At 39.8% G+C, this 15955-nt stretch overlaps 1 protein-coding gene across 1 annotated transcript in view; it reads left to right on the top strand.

Annotated features, from left to right (window-relative positions):
- The first annotated feature begins 2426 nt into the window (after positions 1-2426).
- ITGBL1 (integrin subunit beta like 1) overlaps positions 2427-15955 on the top strand; it is a 222706-nt gene continuing 209177 nt past the window's right edge. Inside the window, exons 1-2 of the mRNA XM_063103004.1 lie at positions 2427-2524; positions 3494-3711. Of these exons, the coding sequence (XP_062959074.1) occupies positions 2427-2524; positions 3494-3711 (316 nt within the window). The remainder of the gene's footprint in view (positions 2525-3493; positions 3712-15955) is intronic.

Here is a 15955-nt window from a genome sequence, read left to right as displayed (position 1 = left end):
TTCTATTGAGTTGCCAAGTCAGCCACAATATAACTATTTCAACTTACTGGGCATATATCTTCTGAGTCACAGAAATATAATAATCTGAACATTTAAATTCTCTCAGTCACCTAGTACATACTCTGTTTACTTCACAGATGCACACTCTTAAGGATAATATTGCTCACTGAATACTACACTGTATGAGAATTCTGCAGGTTAAAAAAAATCATTTTAATCCATGAAAGAAATGTTCCTATTTTTTAATGATTCTTTTTCCCCTCAGAAAATACGCAAAAAAGTAAATGATACATGACTCATTTATTAAAAATCCCATGTTTTTATTGCAAATTCCTAGTCAGGCTTTGGAATTAAGGCTTCCCTTCTACTATTCCCATATTATCTGAGTCACCAAGTCTTCTAGAGGTTGGCAGGAGAGCCTGTTCCTTTGTCCTAATGTTGTGCTGGGAGTGAGTGGAGGTACCACTCTTAGATCCAGGCCCCCTTAGCCTCAGCCCTGGGCCCTGTGCTTTGCAAGTCTTCTTAAATTATGATGTGCAAATAGGTGTCTTAAGGTATCCTGTGATTCAATAGAGCTGGGATTGGGGCCTGAGAACTTGCATTTCTCACAAGTTCCAGGTGATGCTGATGCTGCTGGTTTATGGATCAGAACCACTGATTTAGTAACTCCCATTCTGTCTCTCCTTTAGGCAGACCCCTCCCCATAGATGAGTAGTTCATTTGACTCATGGAATCTTCCAGTGGAGAGCTTTTGTTCTTCTTTGTAAACCACACTCTGGGTACCCAAGACCCCAGAATTCCCTGCCTAGACATCCTCCAATACCACTCCCAGGACTGTGCACACCTGTCCCAGTCTGTTCTCCTGATGGAAGACTCCTCCACCAGTATGTACACATCTGGATCTAAGGGTTGGCAAAGGGTCAGCTGTTTGGAGGAGGTTTAGCAGTGCGCAATGGAGGGATACGGAGATGTGCCCATGCAAAGCCCCTCCTAATACAGGTGGAGAATGGGGTAGACATTGAAAAGGGAGGGGCTGTGATCAGAGGACATTCATGTCCCTTTTTCTCCAGTAGGCAAATGTTGGGGTGACAGGGAGAAATCCTACCCTGTTATAGCTCATCCCTGACCTTAAGGCCACAGAACCACAGATGATTCTTGGATGGTTCCATTTTATGAGAAATCATTGCATCTGAAGGGCTCTTAGGGTGAAGGAAGAATGTTTTCTTCCCTTTGTATAACCCTCTACACACTTTTCCCAGATGAGTACACAATGTAGGGGACAGTGTGTGTGCTTTGGGGTACTGTGGACTTCAGCTGAAATCCCACTTTAATTCTCTGTGTGAATCTCTTTGCTTTCAGTTTCTTTATCATTAATGTGGGAATAAGAATGCCTCTCAAACTCCACCCAGTTCAATTCTATTCTTTGTTCAGTCTTTAGTTCCAGTGTCACCATCTTGGATCAGATCACATGTCTGTATCTAATTGGGAGGCAACTTTTTATTGTGAGCTCACAACCGTTTGTCAACTTGTACTTGTGCTTTTGTTTTCATCAATGTCTTTCTAGCCCGTGGGACTCTGAGAGAGCAGGGATTGGCACATAGTAGGTACTTAGTAAGTGACACTGATTATTTTTCAGTGCAATGTACTCTATAAATAGACATTTTATTTTGTTTCCTCACACTTGATACATGGGAGGAGAATGGGGTGGATTTGGGACAACTACAATTTGAACTGCCCGAGTCAAGAAAAAATGTGATATGATAAACTACTGGCCTGAACAACTGAAAGCATGACAGGCTTTTCAAAGACTTAAGAAAGAAAATACCCACCATTTAAAACAAAGGATAATAAGTACAAGAAAAAGTTGTATTTGGCAAGTTTTGCTTGTCCCCCAGTAACTCATACCCCAAATGATGCATCTTCTTACAAAGCATGCAGTGAAAATAATTCACGCTGTCACCGGCCTCGCCCCTCCCCTGCACAACGTGCAGATTATTTTAACGGGCCCCTTTTATCCAAATATTCTCCTGTCAAATATTTCTGGGGCTTGTACTTGAAGAAAGAAACGATTTTCTCAACTCTGTGAACAGGACACTTCTTTTTTTTTTTCTTTTTCTTTTTATGTCAAAATAAACCATCTGCTTGTACAACTGTTTCTAATTACTTCCCTGCCTAGACTCTCCACTCGAGGGGTTTGGCACGGCACCCCGCCCAGAGCCGTGCCGCTGCCCAGATCCTCGCAGGCAGCTCATCCACGCGATCGCAACTCCGGGTGGAGCCCCGGACCTGCGAGCCCGGGTGTCCGTGGGCCCGTCTGCCCGGCCATCTGCTGGCGGCCCCGTTGCCTGCTGCCGCCTCCCCCGCGAGCCCACCTTGCAGACGTGCAGCTCCGTGCAGCTCGTCGCCTGCACAGCCCGGAGCTCAGCATGCGTCCCCTGGGCGTCAGGAGCTTCTTGCTGCTGGCCTCCTCCCTGTTCTGCGCTGGGCTGTCAGCTGCTCCGCAGAGCTTCTCGCCATCTCTGAGGTAAGGTTGGTTTGTTATTCTTTCAGACAGACCTGCCCTGCTTGGTGTGGCAGGGCTCAAGCTTGCAGGGTGGCCGTCCTAAGCCAAGAGCAGTCACTAAGTTGGAGGTGGGATAAACTGTTTTCAACCTGTTCTGTTTTCCTTTCCATATAGCTACACGACGTGTGGCTTCATCTCTGTTCTTCTTTTTCCTTCGGAAAATGCAATCACTGAACAGAAATATCATTTCCCCCTCTGCAAATACACACCAGGAGGAACTTCTGCCACGAGTTAGTGTGTACCTGTGTCCTCGTAGCCTATAGGGCAGTATTGTTTCTGTTTCCCAACAGCATCAACACGGGTTCTGTTTCACATTTTGTATCACTTTCTGAAGGAGACTTTGAGGTACCTCCCAGTAGCTAAACTAAACTTTTTTAAAAGTGGGGTTCCTAAAGGCAGCTTAGTGCAAAAATTTTAAAAATTAGGACCGATGCTATCTTAACACATATCACTCTTTCCGTATATTCATCTTTTCATTTTCGTAAAGTAACCTCTTCCTGGCCATCAGATAGCAATGGGACATTTTAAAAAGAGCATAAAAAAGTCAGACAAATGTCATACTTTACTTTAGATTAATTTGTATTTAATCTAAATGTGCATATAATATTCAGTGGTGAACCGCTAAGGGGCAGGGCTGGGTCACCTCCGTCCAACTGGAAGCAGGTTCTACTCTCAGGTGGGCAGGTGACTCCTTGGACATTTTGGGTCATGGTCATTTCTCAGGCGGATGGTACCTACCTGCTTGCGAAAACATATCCCTTCCAGGGAGCACTTGACCCCCAGAGAAATGTGGGGCCTCAGGCTTCCTATCCATGGGGTTGTACGGCTTCACCTGGGGTGGATGCTGGGGAGGACCTGTGGGCTGGGAGCAGCAAGGACAGTGTCTGTATCTGACACTGGCCTGGCGGTGGTGTTTGTCGCCCCACGCAGGAGCTGGTCGGGCGCCACCTGCAGGCTGTCCCGGGCCGAGTCGGAGCGCCGGTGCCGCGCACCTGGGCAGCCCCCAGGGGGCGCTCTATGCCACGGCCGGGGCCAGTGCGACTGCGGCGTCTGCATCTGTCACGTGACCGAGCCGGGCACGTACTTCGGGCCCCTGTGTGAGTGCCACGAGTGGGTGTGCGAGACCTACGACGGGCACACCTGCGCAGGTAAGGGACAGGCGCCGTCCGCCTCCTGTGGGGTCAGCACGCCCCTGCGGACAGGGGAGCCAAGGGTGGGGACGCACCTCCCTTCAGGTAAACACCAGCAAGTACTGCAGTCCGCCAAGATGTCACTTTTGCTAGTCAGTCTGTCATCGTTGTTACTTCTCCCTGCGGCCCAAACTTAAATGGAAGTAATATTTGTAAGGTGCATTTACTTAATTCTAAATGCCACTCGCCTCAGTTTAAGTCCTCATTGCAGACTAGATTCCTCAACGTCCTCACGAATGGAGTTATTTTGCTGAGCTCTCTTACCCCCATCAAGAATGTTAATCATAATATTTGCAGATCATAAACCTGTATTTCTTTTTCGCCTAGGAAGCACAGGGGGGTATTATTTTTCTCAGTTCCAGGGGGGCAGATTGTGTCTCTGACCACTGATATGCCCTTTCATGCTTAGGGTATGGTTCACAGACAGGAGTGCCTATCAGAAAACTGTAACAAGGAAAAGAGTAAACAGGAACATAGTTACTTGTACTTGGAAGTGATCTCGTATTGTTTTAGCTGCTTGAGTTTCTGAGCTGCAGTGAAACTTGGTATTTTGTGAGGGTGGAGTGAAAAATACATTTATTTCCCTTGGACATTTTTAAGGAATGACTCAGGTTCTGATATTGGGAAGGGTCAAGAAATTCCTTTGTAGAGAACACCCCTAGCCTCTTGACCAGTTTCACATAAATGTGTCCTTTACTTAAGGCCACAAGCCTCAATTAGTTCATTGTGAAGGATGCAGGAATTCCATTTGTAAAAGGACAACACAATGCATTCCAGCCAAGGTTTGGCACATTTGTAGGAAAAAAAATAGCGACTTATTTTACTCTCAATGTACCTAAGACTAAACGTCCAACACTAACACAGTGAGATCAAGAGTGAGTTTATAGCGAAATGTTTTTTTCTTGGCATCTGGGCCCAGGAGTGCACAGTGAGAGTAGTTCATATGCAGGCTGTTTGGCAGTGGAAAAAAATACTCATAGAAGTAATTTGTTGGGGCACAGGTGCGTCCATGTGGTTTGCTTACCCTTAGAAGGCTGTGGTTCAACCCGTTAAAAATACTGAATGCCACAACTTGTCATTTAACTTCGTCAGTCGCACAGGCTGTGGTACTATGAAGGGTAGCGCTTTGCAGTGAAAGCTAAGCATCGTCTAATGTTTCTTTCCAAATTCAGCTGTTAACTGGCTTCTCTGGCTTTTATTGCCTCTGGCAAGGCCTTGTCAATATCTTGAGTTTTGAACAAAATTTCCAGGGCTTTTTCTTTTATTGTTTCATTAGAAAAGTAAGAGGTGAGATGCAGCCTTTAACCAGCGAAACTAGTTATCAGTGCCATCAGATAAACCCCCCGGTTGAAGAACCTGAGCTGATGCCTTTCTTAAAAAAATGATGCAGAGGGAACGGTATAGCATATAGTGCTTTTGTCCTTTCATAGAAAGGGACTTCTTGCTTCCTCATAGCACCTTTATCAGTGAATTCCTTCCTGATAACAAAATACAGTACTGAGTCCTGCCTGCTTTTGTTTGGTTACGTGTGCATTTCTACAGAAGGCAAAGTGCTTCTCTTTATGTCGAGGCTGAACAAAATAATTGTGTTCATTTTCTACTCTCACTTGGCTGCCCCATGCCCATTGAGGCCTACTCTACAGGGTCTCCAGCAGAATCTGTCCCTGCAAATGGTCTGGCTCCATTTGCTAGGCCCATGAGGAGAGCCTTACACATAGCACATCGGGCCGCCTTGCCTGCTTGCTGGCTTGTTTGTGCTTTAAATTTAGCTTCTCAATTCCATTTTCAAGAAAGAGTCAAATTCTGTAACTAGTAAGATAGAAACATAGTGGGTTTTCTATGTTTATATGCATCTGGCTCTTCACCTCCATGGTAAGAACATGCAGGTTCTTTCCAGAAACGGAGTAACTTCCAGAGACTTCCCCAGCTTCCATGAAGAAAACAAAATCCTACTCTGGTAGCATATCATAGAGTGGTTAAGAGTATGGGCTCTAGGGGAAAATTCCTGGAACTCAAATTCCAGCCCCACCGCTTAATAGCCGTATAAAGTTGGTCAGTTGCTTAAATATCCTAAGCCTGATTTCTTCATCTGTAAAATGGGAGTAATAACAGTACCTACCTTACAGAATTGTCATAAGATTTAACATATGTAAAACAGTTAACGATAGTGTTTGACACAAAGTAAGAGCTCAATACATATTAATATGTTTATATGACAAAATATTACTACAATATGCACAAAAAGGTGGGCTGGTATAAATAGATGGATGGATGGATGGATGGATGGGTGGATGGATGGATGGATGGACGGGTTGATAAATAGCGTGGTCTTATGTTTGTTGAGCATTTGGTGCAGTGAGAGCAATTTCATTTTCTTCATGTAGTCTGGGCCTGTTATTGATTCAAGGCCCAAAAGGTCAAGCAAGGATAACTGTTTTGGCCAGCCTCAGAGCAGCTGTATTAAATACACTATGCCCTTTTAAAGTCACATTCATTGGGATTTTTATACTATGAATCATAAGAAACATACTTATTTTAGTTTGAGCTGGTTGAAAGTGATTAGGGTCACACTATCAAAAATCTGTTTCTTCTAGTGTCCTCTTGTCCATGGCACATGAATCTTCCTCAGACTTCTATAGCATAAAGGTCTGGGCTAACGACTGTTCCTGTGGATGTGATGGTCTGTTACGTAGTACACTAATTTTGGTGAAATGTGTCTTTGACAACAGCACAATGTTTGATTGCATGAAAACACACTTGCGATTTCCAAGGCATCCCTGGGTAACCCCATGAACAGGTATGACTGCATTGAAATAAAACGTTCATTTCTTAAAAATCTTTTAAAATCACTTTTGAAATATGTCACTTAAAAGAGTTTCAGTTTTAGTAATTGGAATGAGCTAATTGAATCCGGTTTAGCACACTTATGAAGTGCTGTATATTTGTTAAGCTCTGCTGTTGAAGGGCATATAATGATAAAGATGAGGACTGTATGGCAGCGGAAACTGAGTAGGGAGACTGAGAAATACACAGATGTCTATAATGCAATGCAGAATATAATTTCTACACATTTTTATGAGGGTTCTTTTGAGGCAAGGATTAAGTATTGTTGTTAAAATTTCTTGAGAAAGAGCATTTGACATAAATCTTTAAGTACAAGGGTGCTTCAAAAAGTTCATGGAAAGATTCGTATTATCTTTTAATTCTATTTTCCCATATACTTTTTGAGTAACCTTGTATAGGGAGATTTTTAATCCAAAAAGTGAACTGTGAGAATTTGGAGTGAAGAGAAACTCAAGCAGAGGTTCAAGAGCAGAAAAGCATGTGGGTGCGTTTGAGAGATAGTGAGGGGTACAAGGGTCAGCTTGGCTGGGTCTTAGGGCTGTGGGAAAGTGGAATAAAATATGTTGAGAGTTGTAGTTGAACATATTGTGAGGAGCTTTGAATGTGAATGCAAAGTTTGTGATTAATTAAACAGAATATAGGACCTATTAAGTGTTTCAGAGGGGAGTGGTGGTTAGCGCTCTGAGTAATGGAGGAAAATCTGGTGCCCCAGGGCATGGCGGTTGGAGTAGAGATTTGATGGGGAGGAATCCAGTTTAGATGCTGTTTAAATTACAGTCCAGTGACAGATAATAAGGATGGAATTGTGAATCCTGAATTTTAAAGAGTGTTTAAAAGTAGAATCAATATGATTTAGCACACAAGGATGAGTAAGACGATGAATTAATCCTGATGCTGGGTGTCTAAGTCTGAGTGACTGGAAGTGTGATCGAACTGATGGATAAAGAGGTCAGAGAAAGAACCAGACAACTCCTAGTAAATGGCCTTAAGTTTGTATTAAATAAAGAACCCTTATTTTTATCTGGAATTACTGTAAAATGAAGAATTATTGCTAGCAGAATGAGATTCTGGACTTTGTTGAATGACAGATCTGAGGCTGCACAGGAATCTTGTCTCAGTCGTTAACTTGGGTTGACTTGTTTGTATTGTTAACCTTGAGTCAGTTGTTTAATTTCTCTGAAATTCAGTGTCTTTTTCTGGAACAACATCCTTATAGATATGAAGAACCTTATATCCTGCATAATATTGATAATAACTTGTATATTTATGTATAAAATATTGAATGTTCATATAATTTATACATTTATTAAGACTGTAAGACATACTTATAAATATTGGTTTATGTGTATAAACAATGTAAAAATAATTAAAATACATAGAAATATCCCCTATATATAAATATTAGTAATTCTTTTCTTGCAGATATTTCTGACTTTTACACGGTTAAGTGAATGGTATGGAAATTATGTGTAATTATTCATGAGAACAGGACTTTGGGACACTTTATAGTCTGAGGACTGTTGGACCTGCTTTTTCCTTACAATTGCATTTTTCATAGATTGTTGAATAATTTCCCTCCAAGCCTGTTTGTGGCATCACTCTCTATTTTTTCCTGTCTTAGTCATTTCCCACTTTCTTTCTTTTCTTCCTTCCTTCAAACCTTATCCTGTCTTACTTGTCCACTCCTTTACCTCTGTCTAGCCCTGCTTGGATTTACCACTCCCCTCCTTTTAAAAATATCCTCCCTATGTCCTTGCATCAGGGGCACCAAGCACATAAGAACATTGTCAGCTGTTTAATAACCCCCTTCACCAGTAAATTAATGTATTGAACAGATGGACTGTGGGTTCCACGTTGCCTGCTTTGATGTGTTCTCATCAGTGTTCACGTCTTTTGTAGTTTTGGAGAGCACGTTCAGGAGTTCTCCACCAGTTCCCCCACTTCGTGTAAGCCACTTTTTCATTGGCTCTACTGTCTTAGATAATCCATTTTAGATAAATGTGTCTTGTCTCACCCCAAGTGACACATAAGAATGAAATATTTTTATCCTCAAAGTGCCAGACAGGCATACCATTTTTTCTTGTTTTTACTACTTTAGTTGGACACTGCTCTGCAGCTCTACCATAGAGACTGATATACTCTGGGCTTGGACCAGGTCATCCTGGCACCTTGACGATCTAGAAGAGCATATTTATAACATTATGGTGTTTAGATCAAATAGTATAAATGTGATAAGTTCAGCAGTTATTTTTTACGTGAAATTTCTCCAGAAAGAGAAGGGAACATATGGGAACAAATTTATTTGCGTTACAAGTTTTAAATTTGCAAAGCATAAACCTCCTCCATAGGGTTCTCAAAAGTCATCAACATATTTTGAGACATGAGGCTAAAACTAACATTCTGTATCTCTTCATATAGTAATCCCCGCAAATGCTGCTTAGTTGTCTGGGCCTCAGACACAGACTGTTGCATCTGACCTGTGACTCATGATTCTTATGGTGCTGAGGTAGGGAGTCAACACTTCAGGAATGGAGAGCCCCGATAGGACCCTTTGTCTGGAGAATTTCCTGTCTGAGGTGTTAGCAAAGTAAGACGAGTCATTTTCCTAAGTTTCATATCTTGCCCTTCTGTTAATTTTTTGTTGCTGTTATAACAAACCACAAAAGTTGTGGCTTAAATGACAAACTGTCTTATAGTTCTGTAGGTCAGAAGCTTGACACAGGTTTGCCAGGGCTAAGGTGTGAACAGGCTGTGTTCTTTTCTGGGGGCTCTTGGAGTTTTGAGTTCGTAGTAAGTGTTACTGAATGTTCTGGGGACATTGGGGTTGGGATTATTTAATCACAGGAATGCAAATGATTTCAGAATGAACAGTAGTCACTTTAGTTCTTCAAACTCCTGATGCACTGGCATGGGCTTCAGCCGTTCCCTTTCTCTTCTTCGAACTTCTCTTTCTTGTCACATTTTCTTATTTTTATTTCCTTACCAAATTCTGCTCAATTTTGGCAAGGTGTTTAGCTATTATTTCTGTCATCTTGTCTCTCGCTCACTCATGGTCTTTGAAGTCTCACCTTCTACCCCAAGTGTTGATATTGTCAGGTATTAAGAATACATATGGTGTGTGCGTGCGTGTGTGTGTGTGTGTGTGTGTGTGTGTATGTATCCTTTCACATCCTGCTCTATAATATATGTGTAATAGATGTGTATTCATAAATAACAAGGCCTGAGGAGGTTCTCTTTACATGTATAAGAGAATATTCCAGTTGCCTCTATAAGCATTTATATATAACACACATATATGCATATGTACATATGTATTTGCTACCTTAATTTCATATACATATACCAAAATATGTGAATATATAAATGCACACATGTGCAAAAACATATTTATATGTGTGTGTGTCTATATGGATGTGTGTGAGTATAAATGTCATACACAGACACACATACATAATCCATCATCTGGTAGACTGCTGGCTGCAGACAGTAGTCAAGTCCAGTTTCGAATCTTTTTAATGCTGACACTTGATATAAAGGGCTCCTTGGAATTGTTACCACATGTGTAATCCTGCTACAAATCAGTGTCTCACTGGATAATACTCCTGTGACTGTCTCTCAATAAATACCATGAGAACAGTGAGGTATTATTTGGGTGACTCCTAATCTGATGGTTTTTTCCACTGTTCAGCCCATCAAATGTTTACAGGCTGCTGAAGTCACACTTGAATTACTGTTTGGTAAATGGGTCATCTTATTGTAATATTAAAACTATGTTCAAAGACAGGAAAGAGGAAACAGCTGTTTTTCTTATTTTTTTAAAATAATAGTACTACTCTTGTAACTAATATATTTTTATGCTACATACGTTTTATGGAGAATTTGGAAACTCCTCAAAATCCCATGTTGCATGCTATCCTTGCATCTAGGACTGGAGGCAACAATCACTCAGAATTTTCTTATAGCTAGCCTCTGAAAGACATAGTCTTAGAAATATAAAACTAATGATAAATTTTCTACATCTTTAAGGCAGCAATATCTTCTATTGTTTTTCCTCTAATAATAAATTCTACTGTTTATTACAGAAATGTTATTATTTGCCAAATTACTCTGAATCTTATAGTCACACCTCAGCAGGAACAAAAAAGGAAATAAATAAAATAAGGAGATAATTCAGCTTTAGATCTGTCTGGATTTAAGCTCTAACTTAAGAAGCAGTTTGCACTAATGAAAAGATGACTGGATTAGGAGACAGGAGAAATAGGCCCAATTATATTCCTTTTCCACTTATCTACTCTGTGATCTTTCTAAATAACAAAAATGTTCACCAAAGTCTATAGCTACCTATTTATATTTGTTAAAGGGCTTGTTCTTCTGACTTTTTAAAAGGGAAAGTAGGAGGTTAAGGAAACCTACAATGAGTACTTGGTTCTTTTTAGGGGATCAGCAAATATCTGTTGAGTGAATAAATGACACTCAACTTATTTAAATTACTATTATGTCTATGGCATAAGTATTTATGTAAAGGTTTCTGAACAGGGTAATCTTTGAGGACAGTGGTAACAGTGGGGAGGGTAAAGGATGAAGACATTCATAATTGTATGAGCAGAAGTTGTGATACTACCAGCAAACCGTTGATAAACGAAGTAAGAAGTTGGAAATATGTAGTCAGAGAGGCTGAGAAAACTTAGAGATGGCGTTCTTTTAATTATCCAAGGAGACCACAGACAATTTTGACTCATTCTTTTTATTTAATATTATATCCTGTCAGTACTGCTAATACTTTTATTTAATTTTTTGCCAAATTTAGTTCTTTTGCTAATGCCCTAGCCTGGCTTTCATTTCACATGACTGGGAACAATAGTTACATTTTTATTACTTTGCAGGCTTCAGTCTTATCTCTCTTGCATACCACCACTTGGTAAATCAACGTAAATGATATTTTGTCAAGAATCAATGTTTTTTCCAAAATATGCATCTGACAAGGGATTAATATCCAGAGTATACAAAAAGAACTCAACCAACTACACAGTAAAAAACTAAATAACCCAATTAAAAAATGGGCAAAGGAGCTGAATAGACATTTTTCTAAGGAAGACATACAAACGGCTCACAGGCACTTAAAATGCTCAACATCACTAATCATCAGGGAAATGCAAATTAAAACCACATTGAGATATCACCTCACCCCAGTTAGACTGGCTATAATCAAAAAGACAGAGAATAATAAGTGCTGGTGAGGCTGTGGAGAGAAAGGAATGGTCCCACACTGTTGGTGGGACTGTAAGTTAGTACAACCACTATGGCAAACAGTGTAGAGGTTTCTCAGACAACTACAGATAGATCTTCCATATGATCCAGCAATCCGCTTCTGGGTATGTAGCCAAAGGAATGGAACTCATCATGTCGAAGGGATATCTGCACTCCCATGTTCATCGCAGCTCTATTTGTGTAGCCAAGATAAGGAACCAACCTAAATGTCCATTGACAGATGACTGGATAAAGAAAATGTGGTATATATACACCATGTAATACTACTCTGCAATAAAAAAGAATGAAATTCTGCCATTTGCCACATCATGGATGAGCTTGGAGAAAATTTTGTTGAGTGAAATAAACCAGGTGCAGAAGGAAAAATACTGCATATCCTCACTTATAAGTGGGATCTGAGAGAGAAAGAAGGAAGGAAAGAAAAACCACAGTGGTGCATTGAACTTGCAGAGGGAGAGAGCACACCTAGGGTTGCAGGGTAGGGTGGGGGAGTGGGGAAGAGGGAGGGAGGTCAGGGATTAATTGGATGGGGAACACGGGGAATAACCACAATTTGTGATTATTGGGCATGCTATAGTATTGATCTGGCCATCAAATTTTGGGCACAGGTGGTGATGGTCAGTTTTATATCCAAGAATATGCATGATCAATAAAAAATAACCTTCTTCAAAAGTTATTCTGATTGCTTATTCTGTGCCCCTTCTTTAATTCATTTCACAAACATATACTGAAGGTACATACTATGGGTATTAAATCTAAACTTTGGCTTCAGATATACTTGGCCATTAAGACATTCTAGAATCTTGTTCCCCTTTTAATGGCATGCTCACCCTATTTCCCATTTCTCACCATACATGCTTCCTCATTTTTGATTGGATCTTAACATTACTGACACTTAATATAGTCTATACCATACAGGTTATCACTTTGTTTCATGTGATTCTTGTGTTTACAAATATGTTGGACACTCTTTGAATTCTGGCACAATATCACATTTTTTCTGGAAATTTTAAAAGGATTTAGGACACTGCAGAATAAATAGTTACCTTTACTGGAGCTCTTTACTTCTTCATGTGGATTCGAGTTATTGTTTAGTGCCCTTTTATGTCAGCCTGAAGAACTCCTTTTAATGTTTCTTGTAGGGCACATGTCTCTGTCCATTCAGCCTTCTATAACAAAATACCTTAGATTGAATAATTCAGAAACACTGGAAATTTACTGTGCACAGTTCTGAAGGCTAGGAAGTTTGAGATCAAGGCATCAGCAGATTCAGTGTCTGATGAGGGCTCACTCTTTGCTTTAAAAATGGTACTGCCCTCATGACCTAATCACCTCCTAAAGGCTACATCTCTTAATCCTATCATATTGGGGATTAGAGTCCAACATAAGGTCCAATATTCAAACCATAGCAGCATGTCTACTAGCAATGAGTTCTTTCAATTTTTATTTATCTTGGAATGTCTTAATTTGTACTTCACATTTGAAGGATAGTTTTACTGAATATAAAATTCTTGCTTTTGTCTTTGAGTACTCTGAATATGTTATCCCATTGCTTTTGGTCCCCATGGATTCTGATGAGAAATCAGCTGTTAATCTTAGTGAGGAGCCCTTGTATATGATGAGTCTCTTCTCTCTCACTCTTTTCATGATTTTTTTTTTTTTGCCTTCACTTTTGAATTTTGATTTTAATGTATGTAGGAATTAGGAATGTGTCTCTTTCCTTTTATCCTACTTGGAGTTTGTTGAGCTTCTTGCATTTGTATACTTATATCTTTCATAAAATTTAGGAACTTTCTGGCTATTAATTCTTCAGATATTCTTTGTGTCCCTTTATCTCTCTCCTATCCTTCTTGAACCCCCATTATGAATATTTAGTATATTTGATGATGTCCCACAGGTCATGCTTTGTTCATTTTTTTCTTTCTGTTCCATAGACTGGCATATCAAATAACTTATCTTCCCTGCTTCTTGCAGTTATTGTCCTTTTCACCTGCAGACTTTTTACTGAATTCTTTTTTAAGAAAAAATTGTTTTCATCTTTTTATTGATTCTCTGTTTGACGAGAGATTGTTCTCATACCTTCCTTAGTTCTGTTGGCATTGTTTCTTTTAGTTCTTTGAACATATTTAAAACGTTTAAATAAAATATTTAAAATAGCTGACTAAAGTCTTTGTTTAATAGTAATGTCTGGGCATGTTCAGGGACAGTTTCAATTGATTTCTTAAAAATGTGTATAAGCCATACTTTCTTGTTTCTTTGTGTGTCTTGTTGAAACTTGACATTTTAAATAATATAGTGTGGCAACTCTGGAAATCAGATTCTCCTCCTTCCCTTGGGTTTATTACTGTTAATACTTGTTGTGGTTGTTATTTTTTTGTTTAGAAACTTTTCTGAACTAATTTTGTAAAGTATATTCTTCATCACGTATGGCCATTGAAGTCTGCTCAATTAGTTTAGAAACTTACCCAACAATTGGGTAGGGATTGTCTTAAGTGCTTGGAACTGATTAGTCTCCAAGTCTGCCTAGTGTCTCTGTGTGCATGTTGTGGCATGCCTTCAACATTCAGCTAGTATGTTTCAACTCTGCCTTAACGTTTACTTTGTGCTTGCATAGGGCTTCAATGTCACCTAGAGATGATGGCCTAGGATATTCTCAGTTCTTTTCTGAGCATGCAGACAGCTCTATATATTCACATGACCTTTTAGATTCCCAGGAATAGGTCAGAACTTTTCAAAGCCTCTGTGGACATCCTATTTTCCATCTTTTTCTTTTAAGTTTATTGGTTAGTCTGTTGTTTTTTTCCAAATTTATCTTTTGCCTCAGGGACTTAAGTTACCTCTGGAGTGAAGTTAAACCCTAGCCCTTAATTGTTTTCAACAAATAATCTCCCAGGGAAAAGGCTTTTCTCACTGGCAAACTCTGAATTAGCTAAAATACAAATAGCCTTGTAAGTGAGGTCTTTTAGGGAACCAACAAACCGATAAAACAGTGGTAATTCTTTGGGAATGAGACTTTAAAAGAGTTTCATTCCTGTTTTACTTCCTGTGATAGCTCCCAAGCTGCTAGATTTAGCCTCAAATATGGGTTGTTAATTTTCAAGGCTAAAATGGACATTTGGTTAATTTTCAGAGTTCTGAAAAAGTTGATTTTGAGAATTTTTGCCAGTTTTGTTATTGCTTTTATGAAGGAGAGAATTTTCAACAGTCCTAATTCTGACTAATTGTTGGCTTGATTATTTTTAATTTGGGAATCTTACTACCCAGGATAAAGACACAATTTTTCACTCCCGCCCCCCAATCACCCCAAGATGTAAGTGTGGCCATGTGATGAAATTCTGGCTGAAGACATGTAAGGAGAGGTTTTTGAGGGAGTAAAAGGGAGATGACTTGCTAGTAGGTGTGTTTTGTCCATCCCTCCCTTTCTTCCTTCCTAGAATGCATCTGTGATTCCAGCAGCCCTTTTGAACCAAGATGAACATGGTGGCCACCCATAAGGATGACATAGCCACAAAACAGGAAATTGGTTTTTTGGAGACACCATGGAGCTACCACATTAGTTCTAGACTGACTGACCATGCATTGCTTTTGCACATAGTAATAAATTTTTATGTTCTTTAAACCCTGTTATTTTGGAATTTTTTATTATTGGCAGCTAAATCTAATTCTGTCTGAAACAACAATTTTGTCAAAAAGTTCAATCTATTAAAATAGGACAAGGAGTAGAATATATGCTGTGGTCGAGAGATTGAGCTCATGAGACCACTAGGGCTGGATTCCAAACCAATTCACCTGCTCTGTGGACTTCAGCAATTTGGGCAAATTCTGCGAGACTCAACTCTTCTTTAAAATGGGGCATAATTAACACTCTGGGGAGGGTTATTGCAAAGTTTAGGGAGGAGATACGTGAAGCACCCATTAAAATAACTGAAATGTAATTATCACTCTAAATGGTAGCTTTTATTACTGTTGTTATTAAACCTAGAATTTCTAAGGGGAATATCCTAAAGCAAAAGGATATTCCCCTGTTTTAATTATATTTACTCTAAAAAACTAAGTGACTGAAAGAAAGTGAGCTGAGGTGCCGGGTACC

The sequence above is a fragment of the Cynocephalus volans genome, chromosome 7 (genome assembly GCF_027409185.1).
Source record: "Cynocephalus volans isolate mCynVol1 chromosome 7, mCynVol1.pri, whole genome shotgun sequence".
NCBI classification, from domain to species: Eukaryota; Metazoa; Chordata; class Mammalia; order Dermoptera; family Cynocephalidae; genus Cynocephalus; species Cynocephalus volans.
Note: the sequence above shows the minus strand (reverse complement) of the source record. Positions and strands in the feature narration are given on the sequence as shown.